The 24,174-nt window shown below is 38.6% G+C and overlaps 2 protein-coding genes across 2 annotated transcripts in view; both read left to right on the forward strand.

Moving 5' to 3' along the window:
- Positions 1–6,441, forward strand: part of fgf11b (fibroblast growth factor 11b) — a 59,572-nt gene extending 53,131 nt beyond the window's left edge. Inside the window, exons 4-5 of the mRNA XM_079861002.1 lie at positions 322–520; positions 1,799–6,441. Coding sequence (XP_079717128.1) covers positions 322–520; positions 1,799–1,932 — 333 coding nt within the window. The 3' untranslated portion in view covers positions 1,933–6,441. The remainder of the gene's footprint in view (positions 1–321; positions 521–1,798) is intronic.
- Positions 6,442–16,419: 9,978 nt separating this feature from the next.
- On the forward strand, positions 16,420–21,063 carry cldn7b (claudin 7b). The gene is made up of 4 exons (XM_079861007.1): positions 16,420–16,946; positions 19,238–19,402; positions 19,757–19,841; positions 19,976–21,063. Exons 1-4 carry the CDS (start codon positions 16,724–16,726, stop codon positions 20,148–20,150), a joined length of 648 nt encoding a protein of 215 aa, XP_079717133.1. The 5' UTR covers positions 16,420–16,723; the 3' UTR covers positions 20,151–21,063.
- The last annotated feature ends 3,111 nt before the right edge of the window (positions 21,064–24,174 follow it).

Here is a 24,174-nt window from a genome sequence, read left to right on the forward strand (position 1 = left end):
GTATGTTGAGTGGAGCTCACCGCTTTTCCACTCTCAGAGTACCTTTGGGGACAGTGTAAAGTTCATCAGTCATGCAAATGAATGCAGTTGTTGAGTAGTATAATCTACGTCCTGCTCTCTGGAGAACATTGCTTTCAGAAAAACACCATGATGAGATTTCCCCTACCCCTATAGACGCAGCCCAAACAATCAAAAATACGGCATTGTTATTTCTGTTCTCAACATGCTAACTTTGTCATCTTTTTGTGTTCACACACATCTGTGCATGCATTTCAGAACTCTAAACTTATTAGCATATTTGTGTTTTTCATTCTTTGGCAGGAGCATTTCAACCCAGAGTGCAAATTCAAAGAGAGTGTGTTTGAGAACTACTATGTGACGTACTCCTCCATGCTGTACCGCCAAAGCCAGTCGGGACGCTCGTGGTACATTGGCATCAACCGGGACGGCCAAGTAATGAAGGGCAACCGCGTGAAGAAGACCAAAGCGGCTGCGCACTTCCTACCTAAAGTCATTGAAGGTCAGATCAGGTTTTAAATAAACTTGAGACATTTTATGATGGTAAACTAGCCTAAAGTGGTAACTGTGTTTTAGAACATTCTACTAGGGGTTTAAACTTGGTCCAAGCAGGTTTATATGCTAGTAGACCATTTTTAGACCATTTTGGACCAGCAAGGTGGCTTAACCAACTAAGGTGGTTAAACATGGTGGCTGTTCAAACAGCTAATAATCAACCTGGACAAGCTAATAACCTCCTTGCACTGACTAATGACTAATATCCAGCTTGCTCTATCAGATAATGGCCACCTTGGACTAGCTAAAAAACACTTTACACCAGCTAATTAACCATCTTGCACCAGATTAAACCAGCAAGTAAACATCTTAGAGTACTTAATGACCTGCTTGGACAAATTTGCACTAGCATAAATGCAGGTTATAACCAGCTTGCATCAGATTAAACCAGCCACTAACAATTTTACAGCAGTAACCTGATTGAACCAGCTAATAACCAGCTACGACCAGCTAATACAGATACACCAGCTAAAGACCAGCTTAGACCAAATAGACCACATTCCCAGAATGCACCAGCTAATAACCATTTTGGATGAACTTATAACTAGCTTGCACCATCTTAAACCAGCCAATAACCAGTTTAGAGCAGTTAATAACCTACTTGGACCAGCTAATAACCTGCTTTCACTGGCGTAGATCAGCTAATAATCAGTTTGCATTAGCTTAGACCAGATAATAACCAGCATAGATCAACTAGTAAGCAGCTTGCAACAGTTAATGGATATCTTAGATCAGCTAATAGCCATATTGCACCAGATTAACAACCAGTTTAGATTAGTTAATAACCTGTTTGGACCATCTAATAGTTTACACCAGCATAGCAGCTAATATCCAGTTTATACTAGCTTAGACCAGATAATAACCAGCTTGCATGTTTAGACCAGATAATATTCACCTTACGCCATTTAATAACCAATTTGCACAAGATTAAACCAGCCAATAACCATCTTAAATCAGTTAATAACCTGCTTGGATCAGCATAGACCAGCTAATATCCATTTTGTACTAGTTTAGACCAGATAATTACTAGCTTGCACCAGCTAATGGCCCTCCCAATATTCAGATTATTGGTCAATCTGTATGGGTTTTTCAGTTGCAGACTCTTGAAGCTTTACATTTTCCACAGTTTCATGAATAGTGCAACTATTTATGACAAAGTTATTTTAATTCCTCTGTTGTTGCTTTAAATAACATCAGTGTGTCTTTGTTCTTCTCGTTCCCTCAGTGGCCATGTACAAGGAACCTTCACTGCATGAGCTTGTAGCAGAGCAGAGTCCTCCTCGCAAAACCGTAAAGACTTCAGACTCCCCCTCCCACAAGAACGGCAGGAAAGAGGCGCCCAGAGCTGATGCTTCATAGCACAGGGGGGCGCACACAGGGAGGGTGAAGGACTTCAGTGACACTGAGAACTCCATTTTCCTTCATGCAATAGGGGCAGGAAGAGCTGTATGAGCGGCTGCTTGATTTTGAATGGGGCGTGATCAGACAGCAGCCCCTGGCAATGAGAGGAGAATCCTTGCCTCTCTCGGTCGAACCAGCTCGTATATATTTCCACTGACCCGGCATGACACCTGACCCACCATATGATTCTATAATCCCCTGAAAAACATGTTTCTGTGCCCCCACATGCTGACAAAAAATGCTAACAATACATATTCTAACTGAAGAATTCAATTGACTTCTTTCCCTGCGGTTTCTTTTTGTTTGAACGAAGAGTTTGGGTGTGAGAACGAGAGCGCGAGGGAGAGAGGTTATTATGTAATATCATCATAATGATTCCAGCAGATGAGACCCTCACTGGTTAATTTTTTCCTGCCATCACTTTGCCAACGGCTGCTCTGTGCCAATCAGAACTATAGTAAGGAGTGCAGTAAAATTTGTTTTATTGGACCATTCAAGGAGGATCCAGTTCTATTGGTCTGCAGGTGTAGATTGATTTCTTCTGGGCCGCTGCCAGGGAAACCAATGGTATCGTCCGGAATATGTGATCGGGCAGCTTTTAAAATTAAACAAAACCCTGTAGTTCCAATTCCTTCCACTGATATTCTCAAACACAACCTGATGACGATGATAATGAGCTAAGATTGAATCCACAACCCAAACGCATCTCTTTTTGGTTTAATTGTGGCTACACCTTGTAAGATCCAAAAAAGGAAAAAACAAGTAAATTCTCTTGTGACGACTCTATTAATGTTTAATGGCCAGTGAGCTCGGATCAGCATCCATATCATTGGCAAACGAGTGCAGATTATTCGGGGCAGTTGTTTGATAGCTCTTTGATGCGATTCGTACAGGGGATTACATGGAGTCCAGCCATGATTGCTTGAATTATTTACTCCTTTTCTCGAGAACGTTCGGCTCGTTCAAGCAGTTCGGATGAGAAATTGTAATATGCAAATTTAAATTGTGGCGAGCCGATCAATGACGCAGTGATTGTGTGCGGTTAGACGTGTCTATTAGAGTGTGAAAGAGACAGAATGATGCGAAATGAACATCTGCTTCCACTGTTTATTTGTGTGTGTGGCAGTCTGGGCACACATGTGTAAACACATTGGCTCACACAGTTGATCATTTTAATGGTTCGGTCGTGTCTGGGAATTTTAATCTGCCTGGAGTTGTTGACTGATGACCTTCTCCAGGTTTCATAATTGACACATAACCAAGAGGAAGTGCTGCGACATCCAGGACCTCTTTGTAATTCCACAGGCATCTTCCCAGTCCACACACACCACACTCCGTAAATTGTTTGCAATGTGTGTGTTTGAGTAAAGAGTTGGTCAACCATCTTACAGATGGTGCCCTTTTGTCCTTCAGAAGGGAAGAGACCAGCTCTGTGATTATGACATCAATCATTTGTGGGCCAACAGCAACTGGTTCGAATGTGCGACCTGAGTGGCTACAGATGTGACAGGTTCACAAGTTTGGTTTTGCTGTTGTTCCATGTGAAAAAAAAAGGTCATTTGTTGATTCGTATTTGTGTTTTAATGGTCATCTCAATGTCCTTGAGCTGTGTCCTGAACAACTGGCCAGCAAAGAAAGTAGTTAAAATACAATGAATGAAACTTTTATGAATATTTCAATGAATGAAAATATTTAGGTAAATGAAACAGGAAGTCAGAAGAACGTATAGCGGATGTCAGTGAGGGTTTGTGCATGTTGCAGAACGTTTTTAGCATGTTGAAGCATGGTACGCGTATGTGTCTCAATAAAAGTTGGCCAAGTTAAAGGAATATTCCAGGTTCAATACAAGTTAAGCTTAATTAACAGCATTTGGACATTGTGTTGATTACAACCAAAGTGTATTTAAACTAATTTTCTTTTCTTTTTTTTTAAAAAAAAGGCATAAACTTGGGTTACAATGATGCACTTACTGAAAGTGAATAGGGTTCATTTTTAAAGGATTTACAGCTGTTTCATAGTCATATATCAAAAGGGTTAGTTAGGTAAAAATCATCATTTTTTTATTTTTTGTGGCTATTCAATTAAATCAGTGAGCATGTTAGCATTTACGTCCGTTTGCATCCTTCACTTTCATTGTAAGTGCCTCACTGTAACCCTTTTTTTTTTAAGGAGGGACAAAAGAAAATAAATTTTTGTGTTAATCAACATTATGCCACAAGTGCAGTAGATTGAGTTTAACTTGTATTGAACCTGAAACATTCCTTTAAAAGAAATTGTAATGTGTAGCATGAGAAAGTCTGAAGAAAGTTTGGTTATGCGAGATGAGGTTTGGGATGAAGACGATTCGCTGGCTACGAGAAAGTGAAAGTCCTGAGGGCGGCTCAGTGATTGAAGTTAGAGAGGAAGAGGAAGACACTTTAGAGGCATTAGATTATGAGGAGCAAAACCAGAAGATTATTAAGTTGGATTCTTGGAGGAGAGCTTGTGCTTTGGTGCTAATGATGAGGGCAATTCCTGTTCTGTGAATTAGACACTGAATGAATTCTTGCTGATTGAGCGGAAGGTGAGGAACAGGGTCCTTTGAGGATTGGGGGAAGGGAACATTTATGCTCGCGCGTGTGATGTAGTTACCTGGCCCGACGGAGACGTTGAGAACACAAGGACGAATGCGGCGCACACACGCCCCCTCATGTGTGCTCCAAAGTCATGCTCCATTTCCTGAGCAATCTCCCCAAACCCTCTCCTGTGTGTCCAGTGGCTATTAACCTTCCCTCCAGCTCTGTGTGTGTGTGTGTGTGTGTGTGTGTGTGTGTGAGAGAGAGAGAGAGAGAGAGAGAGAGAGAGAGAGAGAGAGAGAGAGAGAGAGAGCGAAGTAACGATCGATTGACTCAATAAAACCCAAACTGGAGAGCAATAGCCCAGCGCTGTGAGCAATAATTTCCCTGTGCAACCGAGGAACCCGAGGACATTAGCAGATGATGAACTGAGAGGGTTTTTTTTGTGCGTGTGTTTGGGACTTCCAGTCGGCGAGAAAGCAGCGGAGGAGGATACAACATGGAGATAAAGTGACATTCAGATCGTAAACCCAATTTTGGTTTTGTCAAATGGGCCTTGCCCGCTTGATCTCGCTCTCGTTCTTCTGTCCAGACCTGGTTTTGCTGTGAAGCGGCTAGTATTATGATCTCGGATCTCTCCTGACTCTCGCTCTCTCTTTTAAATCAGGGCAAGTTCTCAAGGACGCATTGAGTCCACCCTCTGTTTCATTTGCCCTCAATTAAAGCATGCAAAGACAGTGAGACGATCAAGGGAACACTTCTAAAGTTTTCATGCTGTATTTTTGTGACGAATAATTGATTTCATACTATCTATCTCAGAGGAGTAAAGGAGAAAAATATGTGTATATAAATCAAAGAGTGATTAAAAAGTAATATTAAATGCAATCAAAAAATGATGACAGTACTGTAAAATGGGTGCTTTTGGGAAGATGGACTGCCTGGTCTTGCCAAAATTGCTGAGCCATATGGACTGTGGACATGTACAGATTTGAGTTTCTTTTTGTATTTGTTTTTATTAAATTGTGATATTGACTGAAGCAACTAAAGGTCATTTCACCCACAGTGAAAAATGTAATTTTGAAGAACTGATGGGTACTTCCTTGAAATTTGCTTTTATATTTAGTGGAAAATATGTATGAACCTTGTTTTGCTTTTTCTGACATATTTTCCCTTGTGCAAACTTGTTTTTATTTATTATTTTCTCCTTTTTCATTTTAAAGCTGTGTCATTAACAGACTAACTAATTGGACTTTTCGAGACCTCTTCACCCACACATAAGCAAAAAAAAAAAAAAAAAAACCTGAAACCTGAAAGCCAACGCACCTTTTCTAATCAGGTCTTCCAAATGAAATGCAGAAGAAAACAAGCCAATCCTTTTCTCCCCTATCTTCTCGTCTTCCAAAAAGCAAAGTCTTCCACTAGCCAGGGTTTGCCTGAGTGTGGCAGTAACTGCCAAACGGAACATGGCTTCCTGCATAAGCCCCGCCCTCGATCTTACGCAGTGAATGCAGGAACAGGCTGATTGGCTGACAGCCAATGGAGGCGGAGCTACACACACCTGCCCTATGAAACAGCATGGAGACCTACGCGGAGACTCGAAGAAAGCTGACCATAGACTAACAGCTGGGGTCAGCTGGCCATCCCCTGCGTCCCTAACCAGCATGGCGGACGTGCTGCTCTTGAAAGCCGACACACCTGGGAGAGAACTAAGACTCTATTGCATGCATCCCACTTCGGAAATACTAGGAAAGGACTCCCTGTTACAGAGCACAGGATCTCCTTAGCACCCTCTCCTGACCTCCAACTTGCCATCCTGTGTACGTTTCTAGAGCAATTATACATCTCTGGGCTGGGAGGAGGGAGAGGTGTGTCTTATTACTACATATTATTGAATAAACAGTTATATTTGTATTATTGTAAGCTGTGTGATGGACTTGTGATGTTGTGTAAAATATGTGCCCCTGGTTTTAGAACATTACCATGCATAACATCTCAGGCATGTAGGAAACAGATGGCACAGACAGCTGCAGGTACTCACAGGTGAGCAGTCAGGTGACAGGTGACAGACAACCTCTGCTCCCTTCACTTAGAATTGGCACACTGCACACGGACAAAACTCACATGAAACACTCGCTCTGCGCAGTATTTTTTTAAACTTTCCCCTTTTCTATGTCACCAGACCTTGACTAATCATCTCACTGGCCACCTACGAACATCTGCATTATGTCACTGCATTACAGGAAGTCTCGCTAATCAGATGAGGAACAGAATTAATACCGCAGGGTGATATATAAACCACAGCCCACTCTCACTCTTGCATGCAGACTCGTTATACAATCATAGATCATCTTCCAGACCCTTCAAGCAAGCCGAGATAATTGTCTTGAACGCCTTTACAGACCCAACAAACTCTTAAAACAAGCTTCTTCATTTGAGGATTAGCTGGCAGTTGATGGATTAATATGAGGAAATTACATGCAGAACAGGGTCTGAATTTCAGCGTGGGAGGGCGAAACGTAATTCAGATCCCTCTGCTGTTTAAGTAAAAGTAATCCAAGAAACTAATTCTAGATCAGGACTCCTGCTGCGTGAATATTCAGAAATATTTCGAAGGCAGATTGCTTATCTGAGATAATGGCAGCATTTGGGTTAAACAATCAAAGAGTGAAGACTTTAAATGTATGGCACACATCATAAAAGATGGTTTGCACAGTGATCATTTCTCTGCAGGATGAAGGGAGACGCAAAAAACTGTTGAAAGTTTTAGAAAACACAGTTGAAGTTTTTTTTTTTTTGTCTTATTTTCTTGTTTTCTTGTGGTCCCAATCTCATCAAATGTTCAAAACTGTTGTTTGTTAAACATCATTCTATAATCATTCATCAGTAAGTTTGCACATTTTGTTAATCATCTTTGATCACCAAAATGACTTAAACGTGTGAAAATAATTTCTTCATGCCTTAAAATAGCATGAATGTAACTTCACACCCATCACACTCCCAATACGTTACAACAGTGATTATCAAAAAATGAAGGACAAAACAGTCACTCTTTGTAAACTTTGTTCAATAGGAGTGCTGTATGCTCTAATATGACCAATCATTGTGCCGTTGATAGAGTGCAAGCGAAGTGCAGATCTGTGTGTGCACTCATCCAAAGCGCGCACACGGGCAGCTGTTTCTCAGACAGCGCACAAATATTGATTTGTGCTTGAACCTGCCTGTCTTGGTAAGTATCCTAGTAAACATAGTCGGTTATGTCTTAAATGAATGTAAACAGTCGAGAAAGACAACGCATGTGGATCAGAATCAGTATTTTTGTTCTGGGCATAGTCTTAAAATGACAGCAGCCTAATATTCCTGCTGTCTGTTTTTAAAGTTAATCAAACAACAAAAGACAAGGAAATCACTTGCTGCTCTTGACTGAATAGCTTAATCTTTATTTAATTTATACCGTGACAATTATATGCAATGCTATTTTACATTTGATTACTTTATTGAATTGATGTACCTGAAAACTACTGTTAGACCTAAATAACCTGAAAAACTTTTTGTTTCTTTGCTCTATTGTATTTATTTCTGCTGTTGCTTGTAGTTGGATTATTTGTTCTTATTTTCTTTATTTTTATTTGACAGTAGTCCTTACCCTGAACATTACACATACAGAACCGTACCAAAAACCGGGACCCAAAAACCGTGCTAAAAACTAAACCGTGAGTAATTTGAACCGTTACACCCATTTTAACCGGTTTTGAGAATGGCACACTTTTTCCGAAGGTCTTTCTGCGTGTGCTCTCAGGCTAGCGCATGCGCTAGAGAGAGAGAGAGAGAGAGAGAGAGAGAGAGAGAGAGAGAGAGAGAGAGAGAGAGAGAGAGAGAGAGAGAGAGAGGGAGCGGCGGGAGAGACAGGTTGTGTTGTACCGCAGCAAGCCCTAACATGGACATAGTTTGGGCGCGCGTTATGCAAAATACTGTCTGCGAGCAGCTCCCTCATTCCGATGTTCCGATCCATCAATAGAGTGGTGCAGATATGACGTCAGAACCCAGAAGTTTAATTCGCCGCTGATTCCAACGAGATTTTCCTCGAAATCGTGCGCATAATTCTTTATAAATCGAGGGAACGAATTAGTAAATTGTACGCACGATTTAGCAGATCAAAGGAACTAAATAGTAAATAGTGCACACGATTTATAAATCGAGTGAACGAATTAGTAAATTGTGCTCACAATTAAAGGACAAGTTCGGTATTTTACACTTAAAGCCCTGTTTACAGATCGTTTCTGATGAAATAGAACGGTTGAGATAAAAATGTGGACACATGCTGCTGTCCCGAGAATTTTAGGTTTATTTCGCTTCTCCCCCCCACCTACACAATGGCAGCCTATGGGCACTGGAACAATCCTTCCTAAAACGCATTAAACTTTCGATTACAAAGACGTGAAACTCACCGAGTGGTCAGGGGTGTTCACTGATATGCTCACACAAAAATCGCTGCAAAAGATGCTTTCCAACAGGTTTTATCGTAGTTTTTGTCTCCTCCATTGACTTGAATTGGATGGGCTGTGTGCGGTACGGTATTACTCCGCCGCTTCTTCTTCTGCTTCTTCTGTGTATTCAATGAAATGCCAGTGGTTTGCTTGTAATTGGCAAAGGTGCATTATCGCCACCAACTGGGCTGGAGTGTTTATTATTCAAGCTCTCAACGGAAGAATCTACGGGTGTGAGACGTTTGGAAAAATAGGTCCACAGTTTTACAACGAATGGTAAAACACCTGTTGGAAAGCATCTTTTTCAGCGATTTTTTTGTGAGCATATCAGTGAACACCCCTGACCACTCGGTGAGTTTCACGTCTTTGTAAACGAAAGTTTAATGCGTTTTAGGAAGGATTGTTCCAGTGCCCATAGGCTGCCATTGTGTAGGTGGGGGGGGAAGCGAAATAAACCTAAAATTCTCGGGACAGCAGCATGTGTCCACATTTTTATCTCAACCGTTCTATTTCATCAGAAACGATCTGTAAACAGGGCTTTAAGTGTAAAATACCGAACTTGTCCTTTAAGTTTTTTTTTCTTGCATGTCATGTACGTGTGGGGCTCCGTAAAATCCGCTAGAAATTGTGCTTGTTTTTTCTGCACTCATAACTACGCAAAATGTTTGAAATTGTTAGTGCATGAGAAGGCCACTCATCACTAACAGACATAATAGAGCTATTTCAACTTGAGTAGGCTAAGTCACTGATCAACGTAAAAACGATCGTAAATGAAGGATATAAATATTGTACTTAGAAATTGCTACCTCCCCAGAAAGGGGAATTGTTTACAATTTTGTTTTCTTGTAAACAAAGTTTTATCGTATTCTCGTTCTGTTTTTCTTGGTCTGGACCCAGACAGCAACATAGTATCGGCACAGATCCAGCCCTCTTCCCAGATGTGGGCCGGATCTGGGCTGACACTGTGTTGCTGTCTGGGTCCAGACCAAGAAAAACAGAACGAGAATACGCTAAAACTTTGTTTACAAGAAAACACAAAAAGAAGGCTGAAATACATCAATTATTGATGCCATCTTGGGCTTCCATAAGATACTGGCAGCAGAAAAAAATGCACTAAATCACGTTTTTTTACACACCCGATAACACAAGCGTGCCAGAACTTGTTTCAAAGTCCCCAGGCTGAATTTGAAAGCATCAGAGAGGCAATGAGTCATGGTTGTATCAGACCCTCACCTGCGGCAAACCTCTGCAACCCTCGATAAAGGTAAACCACAACAGTAATGCACAAATCTGTCAAGGGTGATAAATGCTCAGTAGATTTTTTTTTTTCAATGGGTAAATTCTAATGGTAAGTCTTTCAACTGACCACATAAAAGCAGATTGCAGGGCACCCCGCTGCAATCTCGCCTGTGTTCACAGTGCTCTGGAGGAAATACAGCAACATGTTAGAAGTAATAATTGAACCATGCATTATTCATGGACGTCTCCCCGGGGAAGGGAAGAGGATAGCGAGGGTGGCAGGGTCAGAGAACGCACCTCTGCATGCTGCTCCTCATTACATTTGCCATCTGGGCAGAGCATTTAGACCGGGGCTTCCCTTCCTTATCTCACCCTACACACACACACACACACACACACACACATATATATACGCTGCAAGAATAATGCATGCAGAAACAAGTCTTACATGCACATATACACACTAGAAAGCAAATACACGCACACAGACACACTTCATACTTGTGTTCCCTTACAAGCCTCTATGATCTCTTGAATGATTTTGATCCAACGTGGCATCTTCTCAAAGCTTCTCACTCTGTATGCTGCGTGCATCCAAACCTGACATCGTACACACTATTTGAACTCTTCCCTGAGGCCTTTAGCTCTGCCATGAGGCCTCCTGAGCACATCTCCTGACTCTCTCCTGATTGTACCACTTAAACTGATCGCCAAGGTCTTCGGAGTATGAGACTGCAGCAATTTAAGACTTGTTTTATACTGCTCTCTAGTGGATGAAGGAGACGCTGTATGCACAATGCAAATGAAGCCTGAGTCAGCAACCTTGATTCTGAAAGGATGTGAGCCTACTTGTCACTTTAATCCTTATGTTCCTTTAATAGTTAACATAAGGTTGATACTTAATTTTGTTATATTAACATGACATGACCACAAAAACTTCATGACATGCTTCAAACATCCTCAATGAAAAATATTGCAACGCTTTACAATAAGGTTTCTTTAACATTAGTTAACTACATTAGTTAACATGAACTAATAATGAACCGCACTTCTACAGAATTTATTAATCATTTTTAATGTTAATTTCAACATTTACAAATACATTATTTACTAGCTGTATTTGTTAACATTATGCTCTGTGAAGAAACATGAACAATCAATGAACAGCTGTATTTTTCTTAATTAACTAACGTTAACAAATATTAACAAATACAGTATGTATTTGCTTATGGTTAGTTCATGTTTGTTAATACATTAACTAATGTTAACAAATGCAACTTTATTGTAAAGTGTTACCAAGAATATTATATTACCTCAGATATAAATACACATAAAACTTCATTTGCTCAGACTGTCTGAATAGTGTTCATAGAAATGTGTTCCAATCAATTGCTTATTTTGATTATAGTTTTGTTGTATTTATTGTAATTTCTCCAAAATGGTTATTATTATTATCCAGGGTCACAATCACCTTTCTGAAAAAAATCCATACCTACTTTATGGTAAAATTGAGATTTATATCTACTGGGTTAGAAAACTACTGGGTTATGAATAGGTCATATTAAAATAATCTGAATGAGAAATAATAGGATCATTTTGAAATTAATATCCAGCTCAAGTGCTGCTGTCAATAAAGCAAAAGAGTGACAAACTAAATGTAATTTAAATGGTTGTGGTCATAATTTGAAATGAAATAGTGCATGTAGATTTCACTATTTGTCTCAGATATATGGATTATATGCAGCTTCTTACAAAAACACACACTTAGTATTTATCCCAATGTCCTCCATTATCCTTCCCTGTGAGGCCCAGGTAACATCGCCATTGATTTCACTTTTATCTCATTCCCACACATTCCCTTCTGTCCTTTATTCCCTTATTCTCTCCATCTCACCTTCATGTTCTCATTAGGATGTAAATGGACATTGTTGTTATCACCAATAAGGAAGAACAAAGAGAGAAACAGGAAGTGTCTTCTGAGACATTTTGGTGATGTTAAGCATCCATTACACCGATAAAGGGAAGAACAAAACAAATGTCAGAACAGTCAGACCCTGGACAGAAGCTACAATGAAAGGCCACGACTGCCCCTAGTGGCTGAACTGAACACTAGCGGGATATTTCCAACAGGGGGCGGTAGAAAGTAGAAACTGCGTGTATGAGCAGACAGAGAGAAAGAGTTTCCATGAAACTCGTCTCCATAGGAACTATGGGTAAGATCAAAGTGATAATAATACCACATGCTACAAGATATATATGTATACAAACACCCCAGAGCTAATTAAACTATATAAAGCAATACATGATAACATTACCATGAGAACGAAACAGTAGTTGTCAGAATTACGAGCTTCTCGCTCCCATTTACTCCCAGCTATGAATCACTATCAGTTGACAGTTTGAATTACTTGACTTGGAACTCTAAACAATTATAGGGGTGGGTCTAATAAAACCTCCCTTACACCTTTCCCCCACCACCCAAAAACATATAGGTGACATTCAAATCTCTGCTCGGGAAAAAGAGCAGAGAGAAAAAAAAGATGATTCTTATACTGCCATGAGGATGATATTTATAGGTTTGCATTTGCACACAATGTCACAAATAAACTTCCGAGTTTCTCATGCTCTCTGAGACGGTGACTGGTAGGGTGTGTGAAATGTCTCACCAGAGCATAAGATAGTATCTAGATCTAGATCTTCTTGTGGATTGCGTGTGTGGAGGGAAATACAAAGCAGAGATCTTTATATGTACGTATCTTCAGCTTATATTTGCAGGAAATGCCCAGGGTTGATGTTGTGTGGTTCACGGTAGAACCTGTTTGACCAGTACCGATACGTTAAACCCTTCCCCCATGAGAGCAGAGGCAAATAACACTTAAGTGAAGTTTCACATAAACTAGGAAGTGACACATGCACACTTTGCGTGTGAATCATATCTATCTTACAGACTGAAACCTGTGACATCATAATTCGTATGATGTCTAAAGTAAAGACACGCCTTTTCTCTTTCCGTGTATGTTTGTGATAATGTGGCAAAATAAACAGCAATGGAAAAATATCCTTAAGCGCAATAACTCAGCTGAAAACTATTTGAAGAGTACATTTCTAAGGAACTAGTGGTTAGTAAGAACCTAAACAGTTTGGCTTTTTATAATACATGTCAGAACAACACTGAAAAGAATCTATTTATGAAACAACAGTTTGAAAACGTGTTTTGGGCAGGCCTGAGTACAGGGACCAGAACGCCCACATACAATTTCATGCCAAAACAAATGTATATAAAAAATTGACATTATTTCTTTTTTAATCTGCTTAAAATCACCTGAAATATGAAAAATGTTTCTCATGTTTACACATTAACATTACTCTGTTAGTAGGTATAAGTTCATTTCAGTAGATTTATATATATATATATATATATTATTTGCTTTGGCACTAAAGTTTTTTTTTTTTTTTAAGTTTAAAGAAGTTTAAAACCCCAGTGCAAGGTACAGCTACATGCTCCCAAACAATATTGTGTCTGTGTCAATATGCTAATTTACAAACATGGCATTTAGGTGTCTAGGCATTTAGGTCATTTCCTGTAAATGCTGTGACATGCAGTCTATGGGTTTCCTTTATGTGGCTATAATCCTCACTCGCTTATGTCAATTGAAGTCTAAAAATAATTCCTCAATCAATTAGCTGGTCTAAGATTGTCATGACATTTCACTGTGTTCGGCACTTCGGTTGTAACAATGTCATCCTTCAGAAGTATGACTCAGTAACACAACAATTTGTTTGAACACTGAATCCCAAATAGAAAAATGTCAACAAAGCTACCGTTCAAAATATCCAATAAATCTTATTATTTCTTTTAAAAACATACAAAAATCGAACCGACCCCAATCTATTTATTATATGTATAAATATATAAAATGTATATTTAAAATGTAATTTCTTCCTGTGATGTCAAAGCTGAATATTCAGCATCATTACTCCAGTCTTCAATTATCCTTCAGAAATCATTCTAATATGCTGATTTGGTGCTCAAGAAACAGTTCTTCTTATTAAAGGGACACTATGCAAGTCTGAGTGTTTTTTCTCTACGAGCTCCCCCTAGTGTCTGGTAGTATAATGCTTTCAAACACTCTGTCGTAAAAACGAACTGTTGTCCCTCCCCCCTTGCCACGAGCAACCCAGCTGATCAGCTGTCAACCTAGCTGAGCAGAGGAACCGGCTATTTCAAAACCAGTTATGTCTACCGAGGCAAGTAAAGCAATACTTTCTTTCCAACTGATGGCGATTTTTTTATTTATTGTGTTGTCATGCATACTAGTATTTTTACCGGGAACGAACGATATGAACGAGGCGAACTACTGCTTTCGTGTTTGTTTGTTTGTTTGTTTTTGGGAGAGTGGGCATGAGCATAAAAATATATATATATATATCGGAGGCTAATATTTGTCTAAAGTTATATTAGCAAGGTCTATAAGTTCATCTGGTAGAATGATGGTTTACCTTTGCTTGTCTAAGAAAACATCAGAACGTTTTTTCTAGCTCGATCATGATATGTGCAACATTTTGCGCGTCTGATATTGCCTACTATCAGACGCGTTGACTTAGTGACATAAAATAAAAGTGTAAGTTACACAAATAAAACCGACAGAGGAACGGCCAAACAACTACAGAAATCAAACGTGTTTGCTATGACAATGCTAACATCAAAGTGATAGTATCTAGCGTACTAGTAAGCCCCTAACAGACAGCGATCATAATAAAAACCTTTACAGACAATAGCAAACATCCTGAGGTCACAATTACTTGAAATTTAAATATTAAACACAGTTTATTCCAAAGATACTTAACTTACAAGTGCAACAGCAGGATCAGCATCCGTTTTGCAGGCTTCTGTTTCTCTCAGTTCTCACCATTCTGAAAAAGCCGGTCTGATATATTTACTCGAGTCTGACTTCTTGCTCGGTCAGTCTCCCGTTTCCTCTTTCGTTGGTCCTCCGACAAAGATTTCCTAGCTTTCTGCTTCTTTTTTACAGGCTCAGCCTCAGCCATAACTCAATCTATCGTTGCCCTTTGCTTATAGCTAGCCCGCCGGTGCTTGAATAGGGGCGTGTACGTGTGCAGTGCCGTCAAGCAATTCGTTACATCGCGAGACCTGATATCACGCGATACTTCCTGACACCGACCCGCGTCCCAAAGTTGCAAGTGAGTTTTTTCCGCTCTCGGGCACCAGGGGGGTGCGAAACCACCACCATTCAACCCGAAATAAGTAATATAACCATTCCACTGACTCCGAAGCTGTTCAGTTAAGGTTAAAAAGTTACCTAGAGCACCTTTAATGTTAAACACAGTTGAGCTGCTTAATATTCTTGTGGAAACTGTTATTTTTTTAGGATTATTTGATGAATAGAAAGTTCAAAAGAACAACTTTTTTTGTAATATTTATTAATTTTATAAATGTCTGTCCTGTCTTTTTGTTTTGTTTTTTGTCAATTGAATGTGCCTTTGCTAAATAAAAATATTTCTTTTTTTAAAAAAAAAAGGTTTAAAAAATCGTACTTGCCCCAAACTTTTGAGTGCGCAGTGTATCATGATTTCCCACTGATAATAATAAGAAATGATCTTAGAATGACATCTGAAGGATCATGACATTGAAGACTGGAGCAATCACAGGAATAAATTACATTTTAAAAGATATTACAACAGAAACCAGTTTATTTAAATTGTAATAATATTTCACAATTTTTACTGTATGTTTGATCAAATAAATGCAGCTTTGGTGAGATTAAGAGACTACTTTCAAAAACATTAAATAAAACGTAATGTTTCCAAATATATATATATATATATATATATATATATATATATATATATATATATAATAAAATGGGCTACATTATGCAGTTTATTTATATGATATATATATATATATATATATGCATGCCTATAAATAAACTGCATAATGTAGCCCATTTTATTTGGAGAAGGGCTTAAACAAAGTCTTATATCCATCTGAACGAGGCATTTTGACATTCAGGTCAGAGACGAGCTGATATAAACATTCTACATCAACAAACGATGAAAGTATGACAAGCTGTGATTTGTCATACTTCGATACGGTGTCGTCACGATTCACGAAACCCCCGACCTCTACAAATTTAACATGGGCAAAAAAACTGAACCTAACCTAGACGAAACTCAGAATGTCTCCGCCCATAAAGAGGACGGGACTCTTAAAGCTCAAATCAACAGCTCCTTTCATATTCAAGCAGGTGCGACTTCACTCAACAGGTGTCTGAGTCAGGGCATCCACAACGGCTCTACGCGGATTTTTAAAAACATTTCGAACACATTTTTGTGAATTTAACCCATTCAAAGTAGGAGGACTACAGAAACCGACCTGAACTTTTGCTTCCAGATATCAAAGAGATATAGTTTCAGACTAGTTAATCTTTTTTAATTCATTGTGAGAAGATGGCGAATAAAGGAATGCAGCTCCTGGGATTTGCTCTATCTGTTCTGGGTTTGATTGGGCTCATTGTTGGCACAATCTTGCCTCAGTGGAAGATGTCTGCCTACGTTGGAGATAATATAATCACAGCGATTGCGATGTATCAAGGCCTTTGGATGTCGTGCGCATCTCAGAGCACCGGACAAATCCAGTGCAAGGTGTACGACTCCATCCTACAACTCGATGGTAAGTGCAAACCACCTGTAAGTTTTTTCAAAAGCTATATTATTGACGACAACAACACCACTGGATGTCTATTTTAAGAATAGCCTTCTAATTATGGTTTTAAACTAAGCATTTGCGTTGCTGAAACGCTGTACCTGAGAGGGCGCATGCGCGTACTGGCATAATGATGTTTTCTTCACGCTGTGATGATAATTAATGATACGAGTGTTCTGGCGTCGATGGGTGCCAGCTTACTGATATAATTTATTTGTTTCGTGTCATACAGCTATGTTAGCAGCGCAAATAATACAATCAAAACTTTTAAACATTGTCGATAACATTTAAAACTTTTGGTTATTATTATTATTATTATTATTTTATCTGTCAAATATAAGGAGCAAGTCATATTTAAAACTTGTGATGTTTGTCTTTATCCGTTCATGAAAGCTAGCACCCAAATTGTTTGTCGTTGCCACGCCCTATAGCAACTCGTCTCGTGTTACCACAGCAAGGACACTCACCTGTTATGCCATACCTTCCCTCAGAAATTTCATTTTGGCTAGTGGCGTTTGATGTCATACAAATCTGTTTGATGAGTATCTCTCACATTCTTGCAGAGCTTGGTGTTAGATAATGGTATTTGTTTTGATTTTATCTTTTCTTATACAAGGAGTTTTATGTATCCATTCGTTTTGGGTCAAAGGAAGCTCAAAGCGTAAAAAGGGCAGCTGTCCTTCAGGAATGTTGGAACAGTGAAAGTTTTAAAGCCAAAGTAGTCAAAACAGGAGATTATGCATTGTATTCAGTTGGTCAATAAACAAAATATGGTTTTAAAGGTATAGTTCACCCAAAAAATGGGGTTTTGTCATTACTTACCCTCAAGTTGTTCCAAAACTGTATGAATTTCTTTCTACCGTTGAACACAACAGATATTTTAAAGAATGTTGGTAACCAGACAGTTGCAGTAGCCATTGACTTCCATAGTAGGAAAAAAAATACTATGGAAGTCAATGGGTGCCTTCAACTGTCCAACATTCTTCAAAATATCTTCTTTTGTGTTCAACAGAAGAAAGAAAAGAAGAAAGTTTTGGAGCAACTTGAGGATAAATAATGATAACCCCATTTTTTTTGGGTGAACATTCTGACTGGGACAATGCTAGTTTAGTGTTGGGTGATACGGTTGGGTTACGCTTTTACTCAAAGTAATGATTACACGGGTGTGACTCCCACCCTTCCTCCACTCGCGGAAACAGTGCTCCTGTGTCGGGTGGGGGAGTCAGGCATTGTCTTTAAATGGCTCACATATTTTGCCAACAGCTTATTAAAACAACCAAATGAGGTCTCCTTTGTCAAGCACCTAAACAGACAATGAAGCTATTTAAACTCAAAGAGTCTTTTTAGAAAAACAGAGGGGTCTGTGATGTTCACCTTATTTCGTCCCCTCTTTACTCCCCACATCTGAGACTGATTTAAAGGAGTCATCTGGCTCGCTTCTGCCATTTGTGTTTATAGCTATACAGTATACACTTCAGTCATTTAGCCAATTACCATATCAGTATTTTGATGTAGCTAAAATAAAACTCTTATCAGTGAGTTTGTTTAATTTTATGCACGCATAAGTACAACACATATTGTAGTACTGCTATTAGGGATGAACCATGAGATTTAACAGGGCACAAGCAAAGTAAGGAAATACCCGGCAAGGTGACGTAATGGCCAGCAGCCATTTTGTACATCTTTAAGATTTTAATATGCATTTTACTTCAGATGGCGAGCTCCTAATAAACAGTTCTTCCTAATAACTTGAGATTTTCTTAATAATTTGGCTTGATACTAAAAGGATGTGTTATGCTTTTGAGCCATGCCCATAAAGCAAAACTAGATGGATTGTTGCAGTGAAACCCAAGTTCCCATGACTGGTTAAACCAGTTCCTTCTCTGTATCTAAAGGACAAATCGCTGCCCACATATGTGTACAATCTTCTCTCAAAGGAGGCTTCCGGTTGGAACCGGTCTTTGTTGCACCTAACTGCAGGTGTAGTGGGGGAAGGGCTTTTCTCGTTAGTCAGAGAGAGGGAAAAAAAAACAATCGGGCCATTTCAAAACCCTTTAGTCTGTTCATAATCTTTTTGATTCACTATTGGCCCACTTTTTGTGTGCTGAACTGACTTAAACTATGATAAACGATTAAGTAAATGTGTTTAAAATAAGCTTTTTTTTAATGGTGTGGGTAGTCTGAATGTCACTGTCATGAATGTACATGTCGAGAACAAAATATAATCTCTTTCTTCCTCTACCCTCCCCCTCTTTCAGGTGCTCTCCAGGCAACTCGTGCCCTGATGATTGTAGCGATCCTATTCACAGTAGCGGGACTGGGTGTGGCCAGCATGGGCATGAAGTGCACTAACTGTGGTGGTGATGACCGAGTCAAAAAGTCCCGCATTGCCATGACAGGCGGGATAATCCTCATTGTTGCAGGTACGTTCACGCTAATATAAATATATTAATGTTATGTAATTAAACTACAGCAGTGACAAAAACAGAGTTTCTGTGAACTAGAAAAGTAAAAGAATTCCTGAAATATGCAGTTAAATATAAGTAATAAAAATGCATTTTTTAAATGTCAAGGTTAAAGGAACTCTTTCCAGGTCTGAAATATCTATCTTCACAGTTTTGGTTTCGCATTGCTCTGAATATGACTTTGACAGATGACATGCAGAGAATGTTCACTCCTAGTCAGTGGGCAGATACTGTGTCAAAAACAAATACTGTGTTGTTTGGAATTTTTTTTTTCATAAGTAACTAATTTATCGCTTCTCTCCCATTCCTCAGCCCTCTGTAGCATTGTTGCCTGTGGTTGGTTTACAAGTCAAATCGTCCGGGACTTCTACAACCCCTTCACACCTGTCAATACAAAGTAAGTTTAACTGTGGCTGCCAACCACAAGAAAAGTATAGGCATTTTTCCATGTGCTTCACCTTATTTTATAGTTTCTCTTTCAGTACTGCGAAGGGAAGTCACAGCTCATAATATAATACTCTATTTCTGTAGGTATGAGTTTGGTGCAGCCATTTTCATCGCCTGGGCAGGTGCGTTCCTGGATATAATGGGTGGAGGCATGTTGGCTGCCTCCTGCCCAAAGGGTAAACCCTCTCCCAAGTACCCCAAGTCCTCCGGACCCCCCAGGTCCTCCAGACCCCCCAGCAGCAGCAAGGAGTACGTTTGAGCCACATCAGTTTTTCTCAAGCTGAAGAAGTCCATAACGAATCATGGAGCGCGAGTAGAAGTTTCCCTAGTCCGCTGATCTGAGATCTGTTCTGATTGTAATTTCTTTTATTGTGGTTGACTTAACAAACCGCTCAGATCAGTGTTCTCAGGCAACTTTTACTCGTGCTCGACACAGCAGCCCACCTCTGAAAAAAGGTCACTTCTGTTTTCCTTTCTTTTGATAAGCACCAAGACTTTTTTCTTTCTATTTACGAATCCTGTTGCTGATGTGAGTTTGGAGGGGGGAGGGGGGGTTCTTCCCCAGTGTGTTCCTCGATTCATAAGACATGCCATTTTTAGTGAACATGAAAGAGGGTGACATGCTCAGGGAAAAATCATCACTCGTACCGCTCAGTTACACCTCATCACTGCGGTAAAGCTTTGTCCTGACCTCATCATCCGCCTTGCCTGCTGTGTACATCTAAAGAATTGTGCCAGACACTGAGGGGCATGAGAACAACTTACATTTAATGTGAATATATATATATTTTTGTTTAAAGAACTAAGGCATAAACATGCAGATTTCTAGTTCACTTTGCTTGTCCCTGTGTCATCGGACTATCGCTTTTCAAACGATACTTCATTTTATACAAATCAACATCCTCTGAGGGAAGTTTTTTTTTATTGAATTGTTTTTTTTTTTTTTTTTAGAAAGGAAGTAGAAAATAACTGAAGTTTAAGATAACTCGTTTATGTAAAGTAGTGTTATACTGATGGTGCTTGCATGAAAATGTAGGTGAAAAACGTAAGCATGACTTTGTTTAGATGATGGTAAAGATAAAGGCAAGGCACTAAACTTCAAATTTTGCAGATTTGCAGATTGGTCAGTTTCTTTTACTGAGCAACATGATCAATGCTTCTTTTCTTTTTTTTTTATCAAAGAAATGGCTCTTATATATGCAAAGTGAAACTTAACCTTAGCTTTTGTGCTTTAGCTCCTCAGTGTCCTCCTTGTTGCATGTGCACATTTATAAAGCCAATGTTACTAAATGTTTTGATACTCCTTTCTTGTATTTATTCACACCACTTACTGGTCAGGAGAAAAAAAAGGCTGTAGATAAGTTCAGTTTTATCACAGCTGGTTACAAACTAGACTAGAGGTCACATGAATTACGTGTTTTTCTATCTGTTCACATTTCTTTCCTTTGGTCTTTGTGCTTGGACCACTTGAGATGGGTTGTCCTCAAGTCTGTTTAGGAGTTAAGGTAAATTTAGGTCACGTGTATGTTTGTGACCAGCTTATGCAAATATTTAACTTTTAAAAAAGTTTTTGACTGTTTTAAGTTTGTTACAAATTTTATGTAAATAAATTTTTTAAACAAGACCTGTCCATTGTCGTGTTCTTTGTAAGTGTCTAATGATATATGGGTGATTCTCCAACTACAGGCACTTTTGTGTCCTAGGCCTTTTTTTGTAAATAAACAAACAAGTGCACAAATAAATTGTCATTATGAAGTTCATGCTCCAACATCCTAGTAACCACCAAATATTACCCCTTTTTTCTTTTAAAAATGCTTTTGCAAGGCTGTTTATTAGCAGATTTAGCAGTTTTATGCTTGTCCCCAACCCAGACTGGCCCTCTTTGAATGTTAAATTATATTAAAGGATTGATTTAAAAATATTTTTAACATGTTTGTCTTAAGGACAAATAAAATAATATCATACCATCGAAATTCTATATGTATATCATAATTTTGAACTATTTTTGGAATGAAATAAGTCTGTCCCCAGGTTTTCCGTCATTTCCACCTCCTTCAACAAAATCCACTTTAATAGATCCACCTTAAATATTTTATTTACTTGGTAATCATGGAAATAATAGTGAAAAGGACGTATTAGTTGAAGATGAAACTTCAGGCACATGTGCTCTTCAGCACTAGAAAATAAATCAAGGTAACTCAAGCTTTTATACAGAGTATTTTTATTCAGCGTCATTTCCACCTTGGCTGTAGTACGGTTGAATTATGTACAACAAATATGAAAATAGTGTATTTATGTTTATTACGAGTAAACATAAGTCCAAAAGTAGCTAAGCCTGACATGAGGGAGTGCTAATATTGCAGAAAAACTGCTAAAATGTCATTTCCACCTCCGTCATTTCCACCTCTGAGAAATTACAGGCATAGCTTTGGACATGATATATGTAGTTTTTGTGCGCTATTTGCATGTTCTCATGACATATTTGTGCTTTTGGACTGAGAACTTTATATATAACCATTCCAGTACACTCTAAATTTATTTTTATTTATCTATATTTATATGAATGTTTTGAGCAGGTTCATATCATTTGCATATCATTTGTAATCATTATTTTTAAAACTATTAGGTATACTGTTCAACTCACATGTGTTAAATAATAAAATACATGGTTAAAAATATTTTGGACTGGCAATTTAAGTAAAAATAAACAGAAACAATCTTTCCACCATAAACCGTCATTTCCACCACTTTCCACCACTACAGTTTTTAAGAAAAAAAATAAGAATAACCAATGATGTGGATCTCAATGTATTTTAAATCAAGTAGTAATAGTTCATTACTTACAATATATGTGTGAGTGACTTATAATAAACATAGACCTGAGCAAAAATGAAATGCTGTAGGCAAAAATCCCAACTCGTGGCAACTCGTGGCATTTAGCAACTTTAAATAAAAATCCATTAAGTTCATGAAGTATTAAGATTTATTTTGTTACATGATTAGGTAGCCACTGATGTTGTGATACGTGATTTATATAATCAGTTTTACAATATTATATTGTAATAAAATACATAAATTGAAAAGTGGTGGAAATGACATCTTTGAAAGAGCTCTTCAGAAAAACTGTTAAAAATAATAATAATCCATGGAATTCTAAAACTGCCCATTGTTATATTGTGTTAGAAGACAAATGAATGAAGCTAGGAAGATTGTTTTAAGAGTGTTTTAAGAGAGTGAATTTTCCATAAACTCACAGTGCCAAAAGTGCTCCTAGTTGGAGAATCACCCATATGTGGCAGTTAACCTATATTAGTGATTTGCAAATACCTCAGTCGAGTCTTGGTGAGTCACGTGGTCCTCTGGTTTCTGTTTCAGCATTATTTGCATGTTCTGGCTATCGCTGCAGACGTGTCTTAATGTAAATTATCCTGTAATGGGAGAATATGGGAGTGAATGGAAAATGGGTCACCCGGTGGAATCAGTGAAGTCGGACAGTAACGTTACATTGTTCTGTGGGTAGCAATTAGCCTACTGGGTCGAGCCATTTGAATTTCACGAATGTCCGATCACTGGTTATAATAAAGGAAGTAAGAACATGATAAATAAAACTTGTTTACAAAGGGAATTTGCGTTTCACCAGCTAGAAATATGTGGGACAAAATGTACTTTTCCTCCTTGTTTGGGTGTTGTGCTCATACTGCCACTCAGAGATAATAAATTCCTAACAATCTCCTCGTCGGTCAAACGCGAAAAAAACACGACGGGTCCTGCAAATTCAGACTTCAGCCCCCTAAAGAAAGTCAAAATAAAAGGTTGGTAGTCTTATTCTTCATACATATAAGTTGGCCTATATAGTAAATATGGTTTAAGTTAAACGAGTCAGTAAGATAACACAATTATAGCCACTGGTAGACGCTGACAACACAAATCGCGTTTACCCGAGGAAACTACATAGGCCTACCACTTTTGAATTTGAATCGTTATAGGATGAAACTATATATATTTATATATATAGAAACATTTAAAAATATAAATGCTGTCAAGATTTACCACAAAATATCAAAAAGTCAGTTTGATAGCAGACGTGGTTTGGGTGATAAGTGGCGCCAACTTAAAACGATATGGAACCTCATTGCATCCAGAAAAGGTTTGAAATTTCTTAAAAACGTAACCCACCTTCTAGTTCAGTTTTCCAGACATTAAACTTGTTGATTTTGAGGCAGTTTGCAAGTATACGTAGTCTAATGCCAATAAATGGTTTTAAAAAAAGAGAGCAGCAGTAG

This window comes from Squalius cephalus, assembly GCF_949319135.1.
Source record: "Squalius cephalus genome assembly, chromosome: 24".
Taxonomy (NCBI): domain Eukaryota; kingdom Metazoa; phylum Chordata; class Actinopteri; order Cypriniformes; family Leuciscidae; genus Squalius; species Squalius cephalus.